At 41.2% G+C, this 14,664-nt stretch overlaps 1 protein-coding gene across 3 annotated transcripts in view; it reads right to left on the bottom strand.

Moving 5' to 3' along the window:
- Positions 1 to 14,664, bottom strand: part of METTL16 (methyltransferase 16, RNA N6-adenosine) — a 139,891-nt gene that overhangs the window by 54,079 nt on the left and 71,148 nt on the right. For all 3 annotated transcript variants that reach the window (XM_077480496.1, XM_077480494.1, XM_077480495.1), the window contains 2 exons: positions 6,078 to 6,193; positions 4,198 to 4,340 (listed from right to left, as the gene is read on the bottom strand). In XM_077480496.1, the coding sequence (XP_077336622.1) occupies positions 4,198 to 4,340; positions 6,078 to 6,193 (259 nt within the window). The remainder of the gene's footprint in view (positions 1 to 4,197; positions 4,341 to 6,077; positions 6,194 to 14,664) is intronic.

Here is a 14,664-nt window from a genome sequence, read left to right as displayed (position 1 = left end):
CCGATTCGGTCCAGGAGCGCTCCGTGATGAGGGGATGGCCGTTGGTTTTCGGCCACCCCCTCTGGATCGCTCCTGGCCAATGAGAAGCTTCCTCCCCTGTGTATTGTTTACACAGGAAGGAGGAAGTGATGTCATTCTCCTCGGGGCGGTCTTTTTGACCGGACTACGAGGAGAAGACTAAAAGTAAGTGTGCACCAACACTACACTGACATGTAGGTACACACAGGCACACAAACCCCCCCCGATCGCCCCCCGCCCCCCCTCCCCCCCCAGTCACAGTGTCACTGATTGCATTGATCATTTCTTTACTGATCAATGCATTCAGTGTCAGTTGTGACAGTAAAAACTGTCAGGACAGTTAGTGTTAGGTCCAGGGTAGCCCCCTATCACCCCCCAATAAAGATTTAACCCCCTGATTGCCCCTAGAGTTAACCCTTTCACCCCCTTTTGCCAGTGTCACTAAGCGATCGTTTTTCTTATCGCTGCATTAGTGTCGCTACAGTCGCTAGGTAGCTAGTTATTTTTTTAGGTTCACCGCTAGGTTTTTATAGCGCTAGGTACCCCGATATACTACCCAATAATGGTTTTAACCCCCTGATTGCCGCTAGTTAACCCTTTCACCCCCTTTTGCCAGTGTCACTAAGCGATCATTTTTCTGATCGCTGCATGTGTCGCTAGGTAGCTAGTTATTTTTTTAGGTTCACCGCCAGGTTTTTATATCGCTAGGTACCCCGATATACTACCCAATAATGGTTTTAACCCCCTGATTGCCGCTAGTTAACCCTTTCACCCCCTTTTGCCAGTGTCACTAAGCGATCGTTTTTCTGATCGCTGCATTAGTGTCGCTACAGTCGCTAGGTAGCTAGTTATTTTTTTAGGTTCACCGCCAGGTTTTTATAGCGCTAGGTACCCCGATATACTACCCAATAATGGTTTTAACCCCCTGATTTCCGCTAGTTAACCCTTTCACCCCCTTTTGCCAGTGTCACTAAGCGATAATTTTTCTGAGCGCTGCATCAGTGTCGCTAGGTAGCTAGTTATTTTTTTAGGTTCACCGCCAGGTTTTTATAGCGCTAGGTACCCCGATATACTATCCAATAATGGTTTTAACCCCCTGATTGCTGCTAGTTAACCCTTTCACCCCCTTTCACCAGCGATCACAGTATAAGTGTCACTGGTGACGCTGGTTAGCCAGTTAGTTATTTAGGTTCCCCGTCAGGTTTTTATATAGCGCCAGGGACCCCCATATACTACCTAATAAAAATTTGAACCCCCTGATTGCCCCTAGTTAACCCTTTCACCACTGATCACCGTATAAGTGTTACGGGTGACTCTGGTTAGTTTGTTTTTTATAGCATTTTATATTCAAATCCGGAAGGCAGTGCTTGGTTTTCGGGGTCCCGTACGTGGCTAGGCTCCCAAAAAGTCCCCCACATGTGGTATCCCCGTACTCGGGAGAAGCAGCAGAATTTATTTTGGGGTGTAATTTGACTTCTGCCCATAGCATGTGTGAGCAATATATCATTTAGTGACAACTTGGTGCAAAAAAAAAAAAGTTTTAATATTCCCGCAACTTGTGGCAAAATATAAAATATTCCATGGACTCAACATGCCTCTCAGTAAATAGCTTGGGGTGTCTACTTTCCAAAATGGGGTCATTTGGGGGGGTTTTGTGCTATTTTGGCATTTTATGGCCTTCGAAACTGTGATAGGTAGTGAGGAGTTAAATCAAAAATTTGCACCCTTAGAAATCCTGAAGGTGGTGATTGGGTTTCGGGGTGCCGTGCGCAACTAGACTCCCAAAAAGTCCCACACATGTGGTATCCCCATACTCGGGAGAAGTAGCGGAATATATTTTGGGGTGCAATTCCACATATAACCATGGCATGTGTGAGCAATATATCATTTAGTGACAACTTTTTGTAAAAAAAATTTTTTTTTTTTTTTTTTTGTCATTATTCAATCCCTTAGGACAAAAAAAATAAATATTCAATGGGCTCAACATACCCATCAGCAATTTCCTTTGGGTGTCTACTTTCCAAAATGGGGTCATTTGGGGGGGATTTGTACTGCCCTGCCATTTTAGCACCTCAAGAAATGAGATCGGCAGTCATAAATTAAAAGCTGTGTAAATTCCAGAAAATGTACTCTAGTTTGTAGACGCTATAACTTTTGCGCAAACCAAAAAATATACGCTTATTGACATTTTTTTTACTAAAGACATGTGGCTGAATAAATTTTGCCCTCAATGTATGACTAAAATTTAGTTTATTCGATTTTTCTTATAACAAAAAGAAGAAAATATCTTTTTTTTTCAAAATTTTCGCTCTTTTTCCATTTATATCGCAAAAAAAAAAAAATCGCAGAGGCAATCAAATACCATCAAAAGAAAGCTCTATTTGTGGGAAGAAAAGGACGCAAATTTCGTTTGGGTGCAATATTGCATGACCGCGCAATTACCAGTTAAAGCAGCGCAGTGCGAAATTGCAAAAAGACCTCTGGTCCTTAAGGTGTTTATTGGTCCGGAGCTGAAGTGGTTAATAGACAATTAACGGTATTTGAACAAATGGCAATAAATAAGGATAAAGCAAATAAAAAACGATCTAAAATATATAACCGATTACTTCCTGTTGGTGATATAAAAAAAATAGTAGGATTAAGTGGTCTTCATGATGCTCTCTGCACTTTCAACAGAACAGGTGCATTTATACAGAGACTTGATTACACACAGGTGGATTCTATTTATCACCATCAGTCATTTAGGACAACATTGGATCATTCAGAGATCCTCGCTGAACTTCTGGAGTGAGTTTGCTGCACAGAAAGTAAAGGGGCCGAATAATTTTGCACGCCCCACTTTTTATTTTTTTATTAGTTAAAAAAAGTTTCAAAAATCCAATAGATTTCGTTCCACTTCACAATTCGCAAAAGGTTGAAAAGTTCAAGGGGGCCGAATACTTTCGCAAGGCACTGTGTGTATACACACACACACACATACACAGTTGTCCTGTGCCTTTGTAGCTCACGCATCCCCAAAACATCAGTGATCCACCTCCGTGTTTCCCAGTAGGAATGGTGTACCTTTCATCAGAAGGTTTAAGGCTTGTCCCTGTGCTGTCTGGCATATTGGAAGTGAAAAACTTTGTGGCATTTGCGTAGTAATGGCTTTCTTCTGGCAAATCAACTATGCAGCCCATCTTTCTTCAAGTGCCTCCTTATTTTGCATCTTGAAACAGCCATGCCACGTTTTCAGAGTCCTGTATTTCACTTGAAGAAGTTATTTATGGGTTTTTCTTTGCATCCCAAACAATTTTCCTGGCAGTTGTGGCTGAAATTTTAGTTGGTCTACCTGACTGTGGTTTGGTTTCAACAGAACCCCTCATTTTCCACTTCTTGATTAGAGTTTGAACACTACTGATTGGCATTCTCAATTCCTTGGATATCTTTTTATATAGCTTTCCTGTTTTACACAGTTCAACTACCTTTTCCTGCAGATCCTTTGACAATTCTTTTGCTTTCCCCGCGACTCAGAATACAGAAACATCAGTGCAGCACTGGATGGAAGATGCAAGGGTCTGTCAGGAGTCCAGGAACTCATTGACCTTTTATACACACACTAATTACAAGCTAACAGATCACAGGCGAGGAAGCCATTCAAACCCCTTTGTGTCAACTTGTGTGCATGCTGACAGGCCAAAATCAACAGGGTATGTAAACATTCGACCAGGGTCATTTGGGTAGTTTCTGTTGTCCTTATGATTTAAAAAGGGTAAACACAGTTGACTGATAAGAAATGGTTTCTGCCAAACACTAACCATGAGTGAAAGAAAAAAAAAATTGTGTTATCATTCATATTCTTTGAAAATGGTCAAGAAATCCTAAATTTATATTATATTATATATATATATATATATATATACACACATACATACATACACACACACACATACATATATATATATATATATATATATATATATATATATATATATATATATATATATATATATATATATATATATATATATAAATAATCACTGTGTAAACTTCTATATGTCTGACTGACTGTAAGAACAAGTACTGATGGATACTGCTTGATGATCCTATGGAACATGTAGTGCTATAAACGGGAGCAAAATGATTAATAATAAATATTACAATTTAATAAAAAATTCTATTAAAAAAATCCCCACTCACCTTAACCTTTTCTTTAGTTGAAGGCTGTCATGGATGATTCTCTTTACAAACTCCAACTCTCCCCCCTCTGCCATGATCTCAGTAATGCCACCCGTGTTCACAGAACTTGGAGGAGGGCGGCGAGGGTTTCGTGAGTTCACTCCCTGTAAGAACAGCAGAGGATATCAATGTAGGAACGCAGCTCTTCAAGCAGCATAACGGTTACCATGGTTATAGTGATCATTTCAGGATACAAGGCCGCAGGCAAGCTGTCAGTTGCAGGACTTTTATCAGAATTTGTAACCTTACATGACTCCGAAATCAGATACCTACTGCAAGACTCAACAAATGCTTGTTATACTACAGCACCGCTACAGTATGAGCGTATTCAATACCTATAATTTTCACAACAGTGAATTTATGACTGGTTAAAAGGCAATACCATAGGATGTTAGCGATTCATTACACCCGTCCCATTTTTAAAATAAGATATAGTCAGTGTAGCACATTACAGCAATTCTCCATCATTTATAGACTAAAATAGCCAGAAACCACACAATGAATCTCCAGCTTTTCTGGTAAAGGATCATCTGCTTCAAGTATACATATAAAGAATGTATCCATTTTCATGTGAATTGAGAAAATCCATCCAGTGCACATGCTGAAATCTTTAAAAGTGGATGTAAACCCTCACATATACCCAGTGAAGTGAACATCCTCAGATCATACACAGGGATGAAACAAATCCCCCTACATACATTTTTATTTGTATATCTGCTACCTTCATCTTTCTATACTGTTTAAAAAGTGAACATGGTGTTAGAAATGTTTCTTCCTGTTCCACCACTGGGTGTGGTGTCTGGGCATACACAAATTTCCAGCTGCTTTTATTTCTTGTGTTGGAGAACTTTGTCAGAAGTTATCATGTCAATAACAGAGGAACGAAGCAGCAAAAAGACATGGGACTTAGTGCTTTGGAGCGATAAGTAAACACTGCAGATATATGTGCCTAGGTCAGATTTCATGAATGGGATTTACATCCATTTTAATAATGAGCGGCAACCTTAAGATTTTGTTTTCACTACAATCACAGACTCAGAATTAAAAGGAAATAGGATTGTTCATGGGATTATTCCTTTTCTGGGTTAAATGGATCTTTTACACTCCCTTTCTCTCATATCAAGCACTTTTACGATCCATTCTTGTAAATGGTGAGGATCCCTGTTGGCTTATCCTTCCTTATGCAATATGTGGCCCCAGTGCATGTGTGTCGACCTTTGGGATGTGTCCCCGCTCGGGTCTGTGGTGGACAGGCAGTGTGTTGGTAGCCCAACTCTTGCAACCATTTGTATGTTGTTGTTTAGCTAGTTTGTAAGAATAGCATGGACTATGTAATGACATTGTGTTGGTACTATTTTTGTGATCTATATACTTAATAAAGTGATTTTTTTTTAAGACATGGCACACTGATTTACTCCTGAAGGAGTTTCTCCAAAACACATTTGATTTGCCCTGATGTTTTTACTAAAATGCAAGCCATGAAAGGCATAGTGTGAGTCTAGATTATAGACATATGGAATTTAAATTTTTTTATAAACTGTGTTTGTGTAATAGCACAGATATAGTATTTTCTTTATATGCAATTTGATGGTGTATTCTGTGGATCTTTTGTAACAAACTTTGGCATATCATTCTTTTATTGAAATATACACAAATTGTCTTATCTGCCTTAAAAGTCCCCCCAAAGGCTTGCAAAGTTCTCACCAAGAGGAAAAGTCTGGTTAAAATTAAGAATATTACCTGGGATGACTAATATACAGCAGATTACTAATAGATGGGTAGATAAATAGACAGAGAGACAGACAAGATAGGCATTACCCACTAACTGGAGATTTTCATACCTGAGCTTCCATCTGGTTGGCAAAAAACGGAGGATTGCACATACAAAAATCATACATGATATCCGATTCTTCTTTTAGGGCATCCATTAAAAGGGTTTTCTGGGGGACTTTAACCACTATAAAAAAGATTAAAAAACATTCTTAACATTTATTGTAAGGTAGAGGAGGGTTATAAAATCAAGAGGTGACATAATCATTGCCATTTTGGTTCAATGCCACCACCGCAGCCCACACACTGATCTCACACTCAATTTGGGCAGTGGTTTCAAAGTGTTACTAAAAGTGTTTTTATAATTTTTTTTAAACTAAAACAATAAACATGCTATACTCACCTGCTCTGTACAACAGATTTGCACAGAGCAGCCCCAAAACTCCTCTTCTGGGCTGGCAATCTTTACTTTTCTCTTCTCTGTGTGCCCCCATAGCAATTGGCTTGCTATTTGGGAACACGTGCACGCTCGTTCCCAAGCTGTGTCCGTCTATTGAGCCACATTCCATAGACACACACAGCGTGGCTTGGCCTTGCCCCTTTTTTCTCCTCACAACATTTGATTGACAGTAGCAGGAGCCAATGACTTCCACTGCTGCCAAGTCGCTGTGTGAAGAAGAAGGGGAGGAAAGAAAAGATCCAGCCACTCACAGTGCTGGATCGATTGAGGACTCGTGTAAGTATATAGGGAGGTGGGGGGAGGACAGCAAGCCCTGAAACGTTTTTTTCTTAATGTAGTGCAGGGAATGCACTTTAGTGCTGGCTGTAGCGCATCAATCTTCATCATCAAAGGCACACGTTACAAGGTTTCCCCAGCCGCCCCTCCTGTCAGAAACACCCTCATCCTAACCAAATCACTATGCTCCTCCTTTTTGCCAACCTAACCTCCACCACAATCATATCCGAATTACATAATCTGACGCAATACTGTTATTATACATACTGTCCGCCGTGAAAGCTTTCACAATTCTCTCATGCATTTACCGACTACAGTCTAACACCATTATACCTTCCACATTCTTCTCTTGCACACACTGCCCACTGTTTGTCATACCCTTTATTCTCCTTTCCTGCACATACAGCCCATTGTCATACTCTTTTACTCTCCTTTCTTGCACATACTGCCCATTGGCATGCCCTCCACATACTACTGTCATTCCCTCTGCACTCCTCATCCGCCAGCTGTCAGACTCACCACACTCTTCTCCTGCTGCACATACTGCCCACTGTCTGTTATACACTCCTCACTATCCTACTGCCAGCTGTGATACCCTCCATACTGCTCATAGAAATCACCATCATACCTTCTACACTCTTCTCCTGCACATACTGCCCACTATCATACCCTCCACACTCCTCACTTACACATACTGCAGGCTGTCAGACCTCTGTGTGATTCTCCTGCCCATATTGCCTGATAAAACACTTCTTTACCATTCTTTTCAATAAATTACAATGTAATTTAACCACTTAAGCCCCGGACCATTTGGCTGGCCAAAGACCAGAACATTTTTTGCGATTCGGCACTGTGCCACTTTAGCTGACAATTGCGCGGTCGTGCGACGTGGCTCCCAAACAAAATTGATGTCTTTTTTTCCCCATAAATAAAGCTTTCTTTTGGTGGTATTTGATCACCTCTGCGGTTTTTATTTTTTGCGCTATAAACAAAAAAAAAAAAAAAAGAGGAGTGACAATTTTGAAAAAAAAAAAAAAAACAATATTTTTTGCTTTTTGCTATAATAAACCTCCCCAAAAAATATATAAAAAAACATTTTTTTTCCTCAGTTTAGGTCGATACGTATTCTTCTACATATTTTTTGGGGGGAAAAAAAAATAAAAATCAGAAGAAGCATTTATTGATTAATTTGCGCAAGGGTTATAGCGTCTACAAAATAGGGGATAGTTTTATGGCATTTTTATTAATATTTTTATTTTTTACTAGTAAGGGTGGCGATCAGAGATTTTTATCGTGACTGCGTCATTATGGTGGACACAGACAATTTTGGCACGATTTTGGCACCATGTACATTTATACAGCGATCAGTGCGATTAAAATTGCATTGATTACCGTGTAAATGTGACTGCCAGTGAAGGGGTTAATAGGTGGCACTGTAGGGGTTAAGTGTGTCCTGGGGGGTGTTTCTAACTGTAGGGGGGATGGGCTAGCTGTGACACATCACTGATCATAGCTCCCAATCACAGGGAGCTATGATCAGTGACACTGTCACTAGGCAGAATGGGGAGATGATTGTTTACATTAGCATCTCCCCGTTCTTCCTCTCCGTGAGACGATCGCGGGTATCCCTGAGGACATTGAGTCCGCAGGACCCACAACCCGACTCGCAGAGCTCCCAGCCAGCATGCACGCAATGGCATGGTGGCAAATTTAAAGGGACGTACAGGTACGTCCATTTTCCCAGCCGTGCCATTCTGCCAACGTACTTCAGTGTGCGCCATTCAGGAACCGGTTAAAGTTTTTTGCCATATAATTTAAAGCAGAAATAAATCCTCTCCTTTACAGCTGAGGAAGCTGCCATTTTAGCCTCTGTTTGATCTGCAGTTAGCATGGTGCTCAGTTATAACACCAGACACATGGCATGCCTTGTATGTAACAGCTTTGGGAAACTTAAATCATTGAGTTTAGTTCCTCTTATTTATCTCTTCTTTGTAAAGTGGAACTTTAGTAAAAAAAAATGGTCTTGCTAGATCACTCCAGACTGGCCCCTTTTGCAGGTATAGCTATGTAAAACAAAAAAAAAAATAAGGGTCTATACTATTTCAAATTCAGGAATACACTGCCTCACCCTACTCTGCACATGCTCAGTTGCTCTCCATTTTCAGGCACTGCTGAGTTTGTAGAGGCTGCCTTAAAAATGAATTAACCCCTCCTATTCTTTACAGCCAAGGGAGCTGTTTCTGTTTGAACTGCAACTGCCATGGTCCTGCACATGTGATCAGAGTAGGATACCAGCCATTTGATGGTTTGACAGTTTGGTTGAGGACACAATCAAATGTGACAGTTTGCATTTCCAACGTTCCAGGAATGTAACGTCTTTTTGAATATAATGGCAGCCTCCAGGCAGAAGAAACAGGAGCAATGCTGGAGGAAATTTACACCACACACTAATTTTGGTAGTAGAATTATTAATATAGAATGGATGTTCCTTGCTAAAGAACATTATTTTTAATCAAGTTGTTATGGGTAAAATTCTGCTTTAAGCCTCCTACCACGTATCCTGGCTAAAACAATCCAACTGTTATTTGCTAAACAGAATAAAAACTCTGCTTGCAACCCCCGTTCTGTCCTAATACAAATTTACTTTTTCAGTGCCATTTGCACTGTATTTTGTCTTTTAGTATTGTGTCAAAAACAAAGAAATGCATAATCTACTGTATTTTATCACAAAAAAGGAAAGGAAAGATGACAAATTATAAAAAGACAAAAAATGCAGGACATTGAGCTGACATCCATTTACTCCATCAGATCAGTATAACAACAGTGGAAGCATTAATTATACATGTAAACTGGAGGAACAGGAGAAGAATAGGAGCGTTTTGTGACGCGTCACCAGGGAGTCCTCTGATGGAGCTTTGGGGCAGGGAGCCGTTTCAGGTTGATAAGTACAGAAATGAACAATGACAAATTTAATTTCCTTTCTGTTAATAGAGCACAGTTTAACCTCATGTGTGGTCCCTTCTGCTTTGTCATCTCTAAACTCCAATGTGATGGCTGTTATGTGATGGCAAAGAGCCAGTCCTATTAAAGGACAGTTGTGTGTCCACATCTGCCTCACTTTACTTCCGAAAACCTGATCAGAACAATCCTGATGTCTGTGTGATCATGTTTTATTTGCTTCTTTTTCTTTAGAGCTGTCATTCAGAGCAGTAGTCAGAACTGCCCCACCATACCACCAGAGGGGAAAAAAAAACACACACCCGTGTTGTCATTCAACTGGCTAGAAGACATGTGAAAATGGACTGAACATTTTTAGGGGAAAATTGAGTCGAGATTAAACCCCCCCCCCCCCCCCAAAAAAAAAGGAGAGTTCAATTAACACATCTGTCTTTGTGCCTACTGTGTGATTTTCACAAGTAAGGAGGCCCCAGTCAGATATTTTATGGGTTATAGAATAGAAAATAGGGCACTACTTTACCTAATATACACCTTGGGTTGTATTGCTACTGGTTCAAATATGGATTCAGATAATATTGGCAAGCACAGCTGTTTAATTAAAAGAGCAGCCGTCTTGGCTGCATAGCAAAGTCCAGCAATATCTGATTTCTTCGTCAATATGGGTTATTTTTTATATCTATACTCTTGCATGGCTTAGGATTTATTTTATAGTTTACATAAATTAAGGACAACATTAGCTGGTAACATATGCTAGGAACCTTACACAATTCCAAGTTTTACAAGTAATGTGTACTGTAGTATTTTTTATTTTTTTGTGCTTTAAAAATGGAAATGACAGAAGTACATATATTGATTTTTTTCATGCATTTCCCAGAGGTTATAGTCACTTGGACTTGTCCATTGCTGGACAAATTCACATAATCTGTAGTAGACGTGAAGTGGTTTTAAATACACAGGGGGATCTTGTTGCCCCAGCAGTCCTGGGGTTCATAATATGGCACAAATCTGATGTGGGTCAGTACCTTTTAAACAGCATTCAATGAACAACATACAGTTGATATAAAAAGTCTACACAACCCTGTTGCATGCAGAAAAGTACAGGCGAGGGCGGTGACAAGGCCACCCTGCATAAGAAGAGAGAGCAGCACCTGCACAAAACAAAGTTTTACACTGGAATACTGCATAGATCTGGAAGAAATGCACAAACCATGCCTACAAGTAAATAAAAAATACAATGAATTAGCTATAGATACGGATAGCTATAGAAGGGCTCTTTCACACGTACGGACTGTTCAGGTCCGCCTGTCAGTTTTTCAGGCGGATCTGAATGGACGCTCCATGTACCTCTATGGAGCGACGGATGTCAGCGGTGACATATTCGCTGACATCCTATTCGGTACGCTAAATCCAGACAAATGGAAACCCAATTTTCCATCCATTTGGTGGATCGGATGAAAATGGACAGGCGGTCCATTTTCATCCAATCCCCCATAGAGGACAGCGGGGCTCTGATAGGTCTGTCCCTGCACAGTGAGCAGAGACGGACCTGTCAACCGCCGCCTCAGCAAGGATCAATGGAGCGATCCCCCGCTAAGCAGGCGGAGTCAGTGAAAATGGACAAGCAGGTGTGAAAGAGCCCTAATTCCCCATTCACACCTGAGCATTTGTCGCACGATAATCGAAACATGACAGTTCAGATGAAGAGTCTCATTCTCAATGGGCCCATTCATACCTGAATGTTGTACATTGAGTTTCACACAGCAAGTAACACGAGTTTGTTTTTAGCACCATAGACTTTAATGGGAGCACCTAAAAACGCTTGAAAAAAATGGGTGTTTACGCACTCAATCATGTCAGATGTTACAATAGCTGACCCAGCCACAGTTATCAATGTTATCTGCAACCCAGGAAAAATGCCCTGTCTGACTATACAAGCAGAAGTGTGCAGTCTGGTTTTCATTTACTTTATTAACCACTTCAGGACCGCCGTATTGCCATTGTACGTCAGCACAATGGCACAGGCAGGCACAATCACGTAGATTTACGTGATTGCCTTCCAGCGGGTGGGGGGTCCGATCGGACCCCCTCCCGCTGTTTACGGCGGTCCGATTCGGTCCAGGAGCGCTCCGTGATGAGGGGATGGCCGTTGGTTTTCGGCCACCCCCTCTGGATCGCTCCTGGCCAATGAGAAGCTTCCTCCCACTGTGTATTGTTTACACAGGAAGGAGGAAGTGATGTCATTCTCCTCGGGGCGGTCTTTTTGACCGGACTACGAGGAGAAGACTAATAGTAAGTGTGCACCAACACTACACTGACATGTAGGTACACACAGGCACACAAACCCCCCCCCCCCGATCCCCCCCCGCCCCCCCTCCCCCCCCAGTCACAGTGTCACTGATTGCATTGATCATTTCTTTACTGATCAATGCATTCAGTGTCAGTTGTGACAGTAAAAACTGTCAGGACAGTTAGTGTTAGGTCCAGGGTAGCCCCCTATCACCCCCCAATAAAGATTTAACCCCCTGATTGCCCCTAGAGTTAACCCTTTCACCCCCTTTTGCCAGTGTCACTAAGCGATCATTTTTCTGATCGCTGCATGTGTCGCTAGGTAGCTAGTTATTTTTTTAGGTTCACCGCCAGGTTTTTATATCGCTAGGTACCCCGATATACTACCCAATAATGGTTTTAACCCCCTGATTGCCGCTAGTTAACCCTTTCACCACCTTTTGCCAGTGTCACTAAGCGATTGTTTTTCTGATCGCTGCATTAGTGTCGCTACAGTCGCTAGGTAGTTAGTTATTTTATTAGGTTCACCGCCAGGTTTTTATAGCGCTAGGTACCCCGATATACTACCCAATAATGGTTTTAACCCCCTGATTTCCGCTAGTTAACCCTTTCACCCCCTTTTGCCAGTGTCACTAAGCGATAATTTTTCTGAACGCTGCATCAGTGTCGCTAGTGTCGCTAGGTAGCTAGTTATTTTTTTAGGTTCACCGCCAGGTTTTTATAGCGCTAGGTACCCCGATATACTACCCAATAATGGTTTTAACCCCCTGATTGCTGCTAGTTAACCCTTTCACCCCCTTTCACCAGCGATCACAGTATAAGTGTCACTGGTGACGCTGGTTAGCCAGTTAGTTATTTAGGTTCCCCGTCAGGTTTTTATATAGCGCCAGGGACCCCCATATACTACCTAATAAAAATTTGAACCCCCTGATTGCCCCTAGTTAACCCTTTCACCACTGATCACCGTATAAGTGTTACGGGTGACTCTGGTTAGTTTGTTTTTTTATATATAATCCGGAAGGCAGTGCTTGGTTTTCGGGGTCCCGTACGCGGCTAGGCTCCCAAAAAGTCCCCCACATGTGGTATCCCCGTACTCGGGAGAAGCAGCAGAATTTATTTTGGGGTGTAATTTGACTTCTGCCCATAGCATGTGTGAGCAATATATCATTTAGTGACAACTTTGTGCAAAAAAAAAAAAAAGTTTGTAATATTCCCGCAACTTTTGGCAAAATATAAAATATTCCATGGACTCAACATGCCTCTCAGTAAATAGCTTGGGGTGTCTACTTTCCAAAATGGGGTCATTTGGGGGGGTTTTGTGCTATTTTGGCATTTTATGGCCTTCGAAACTGTGATAGGTAGTGAGGAGTTAAATCAAAAATTTGCACCCTTAGAAATCCTGAAGGTGGTGATTGGTTTTCGGGGTGCCGTGCGCGACTAGACTCCCAAAAAGTCCCACACACGTGGTATCCCCATACTCGGGAGAAGTAGCGGAATATATTTTGGGGTGCAATTCCACATATAACCATGGCATGTGTGAGCAATATATCATTTAGTGACAACTTTTTGTAAAAAAATTTTTTTTTTTTTTTTTTGTCATTATTCAATCCCTTAGGACAAAAAAAATAAATATTCAATGGGCTCAACATACCCATCAGCAATTTCCTTGGGGTGTCTACTTTCCAAAATGGGGTCATTTGGGGGGGATTTGTACTGCCCTGCCATTTTAGCACCTCAAGAAATGAGATCGGCAGTCATAAATTAAAAGCTGTGTAAATTCCAGAAAATGTACTCTAGTTTGTAGACGCTATAACTTTTGCGCAAACCAAAAAATATACGCTTATTGACATTTTTTTTACTAAAGACATGTGGCTGAATAAATTTTGCCCTCAATGTATGACTAAAATTTAGTTTATTCGATTTTTCTTATAACAAAAAGAAGAAAATATCTTTTTTTTTCAAAATTTTCGCTCTTTTTCCATTTATATCGCAAAAAAAAAAAAATCGCAGAGGCAATCAAATACCATCAAAAGAAAGCTCTATTTGTGGGAAGAAAAGGACGCAAATTTCGTTTGGGTGCAATATTGCATGACCGCGCAATTACCAGTTAAAGCAGCGCAGTGCCAAATTGCAAAAAGACCTCTGGTCCTTAAGGTGTTTATTGGTCCGGAGCTGAAGTGGTTAATTCAGTCTTCATCAAGACATACTTTATACATAGACTCTGTTAAAGTTCCAATAGCAACTTAAGGACTGAGCCTCTATTTGAGATTTGTTGTTTACAAGTTAAAATGTACATTTTGTCTTGAATTCCTCTCGATAAATAGAAGTGCACTTCCTTGTATGTGAATGTTCCTAGACACTACTGTGCCTACAGCTGTATAAATATAGTGTGAGATCTAAGCTAATACCTCTGACCACCAGACCCAGGAAATTTGGAGTGAGATAAAGGCCCCTTTCACACTGGGGCAGAAGGCGGGTCGGTGGTAAAACGCCACTATTTTAGCGGCGCTTTACCGTCGGATTTACGGTGCTATTCGGCCGCTAGCGTGGCAGTTTTACCCCGTTAGTGGTCGAGAAAGGGTTAAAAGCCACTGCAAAGCACCTCTGCAGAGGAGCTTTGCCGGCGGTATAGCAGCGGTGCCCCATTGATTTCAATGGGCAGGAGCGGTGTATAGACC

This window comes from Lithobates pipiens, unplaced genomic scaffold, assembly GCF_037356315.1.
Source record: "Lithobates pipiens isolate NorthernLeopardFrog02 unplaced genomic scaffold, aLitPip1_a1.2 Scaffold_16, whole genome shotgun sequence".
NCBI lineage: Eukaryota > Metazoa > Chordata > Amphibia > Anura > Ranidae > Lithobates > Lithobates pipiens.
This window is presented reverse-complemented; position numbering and strand designations above follow the sequence as displayed.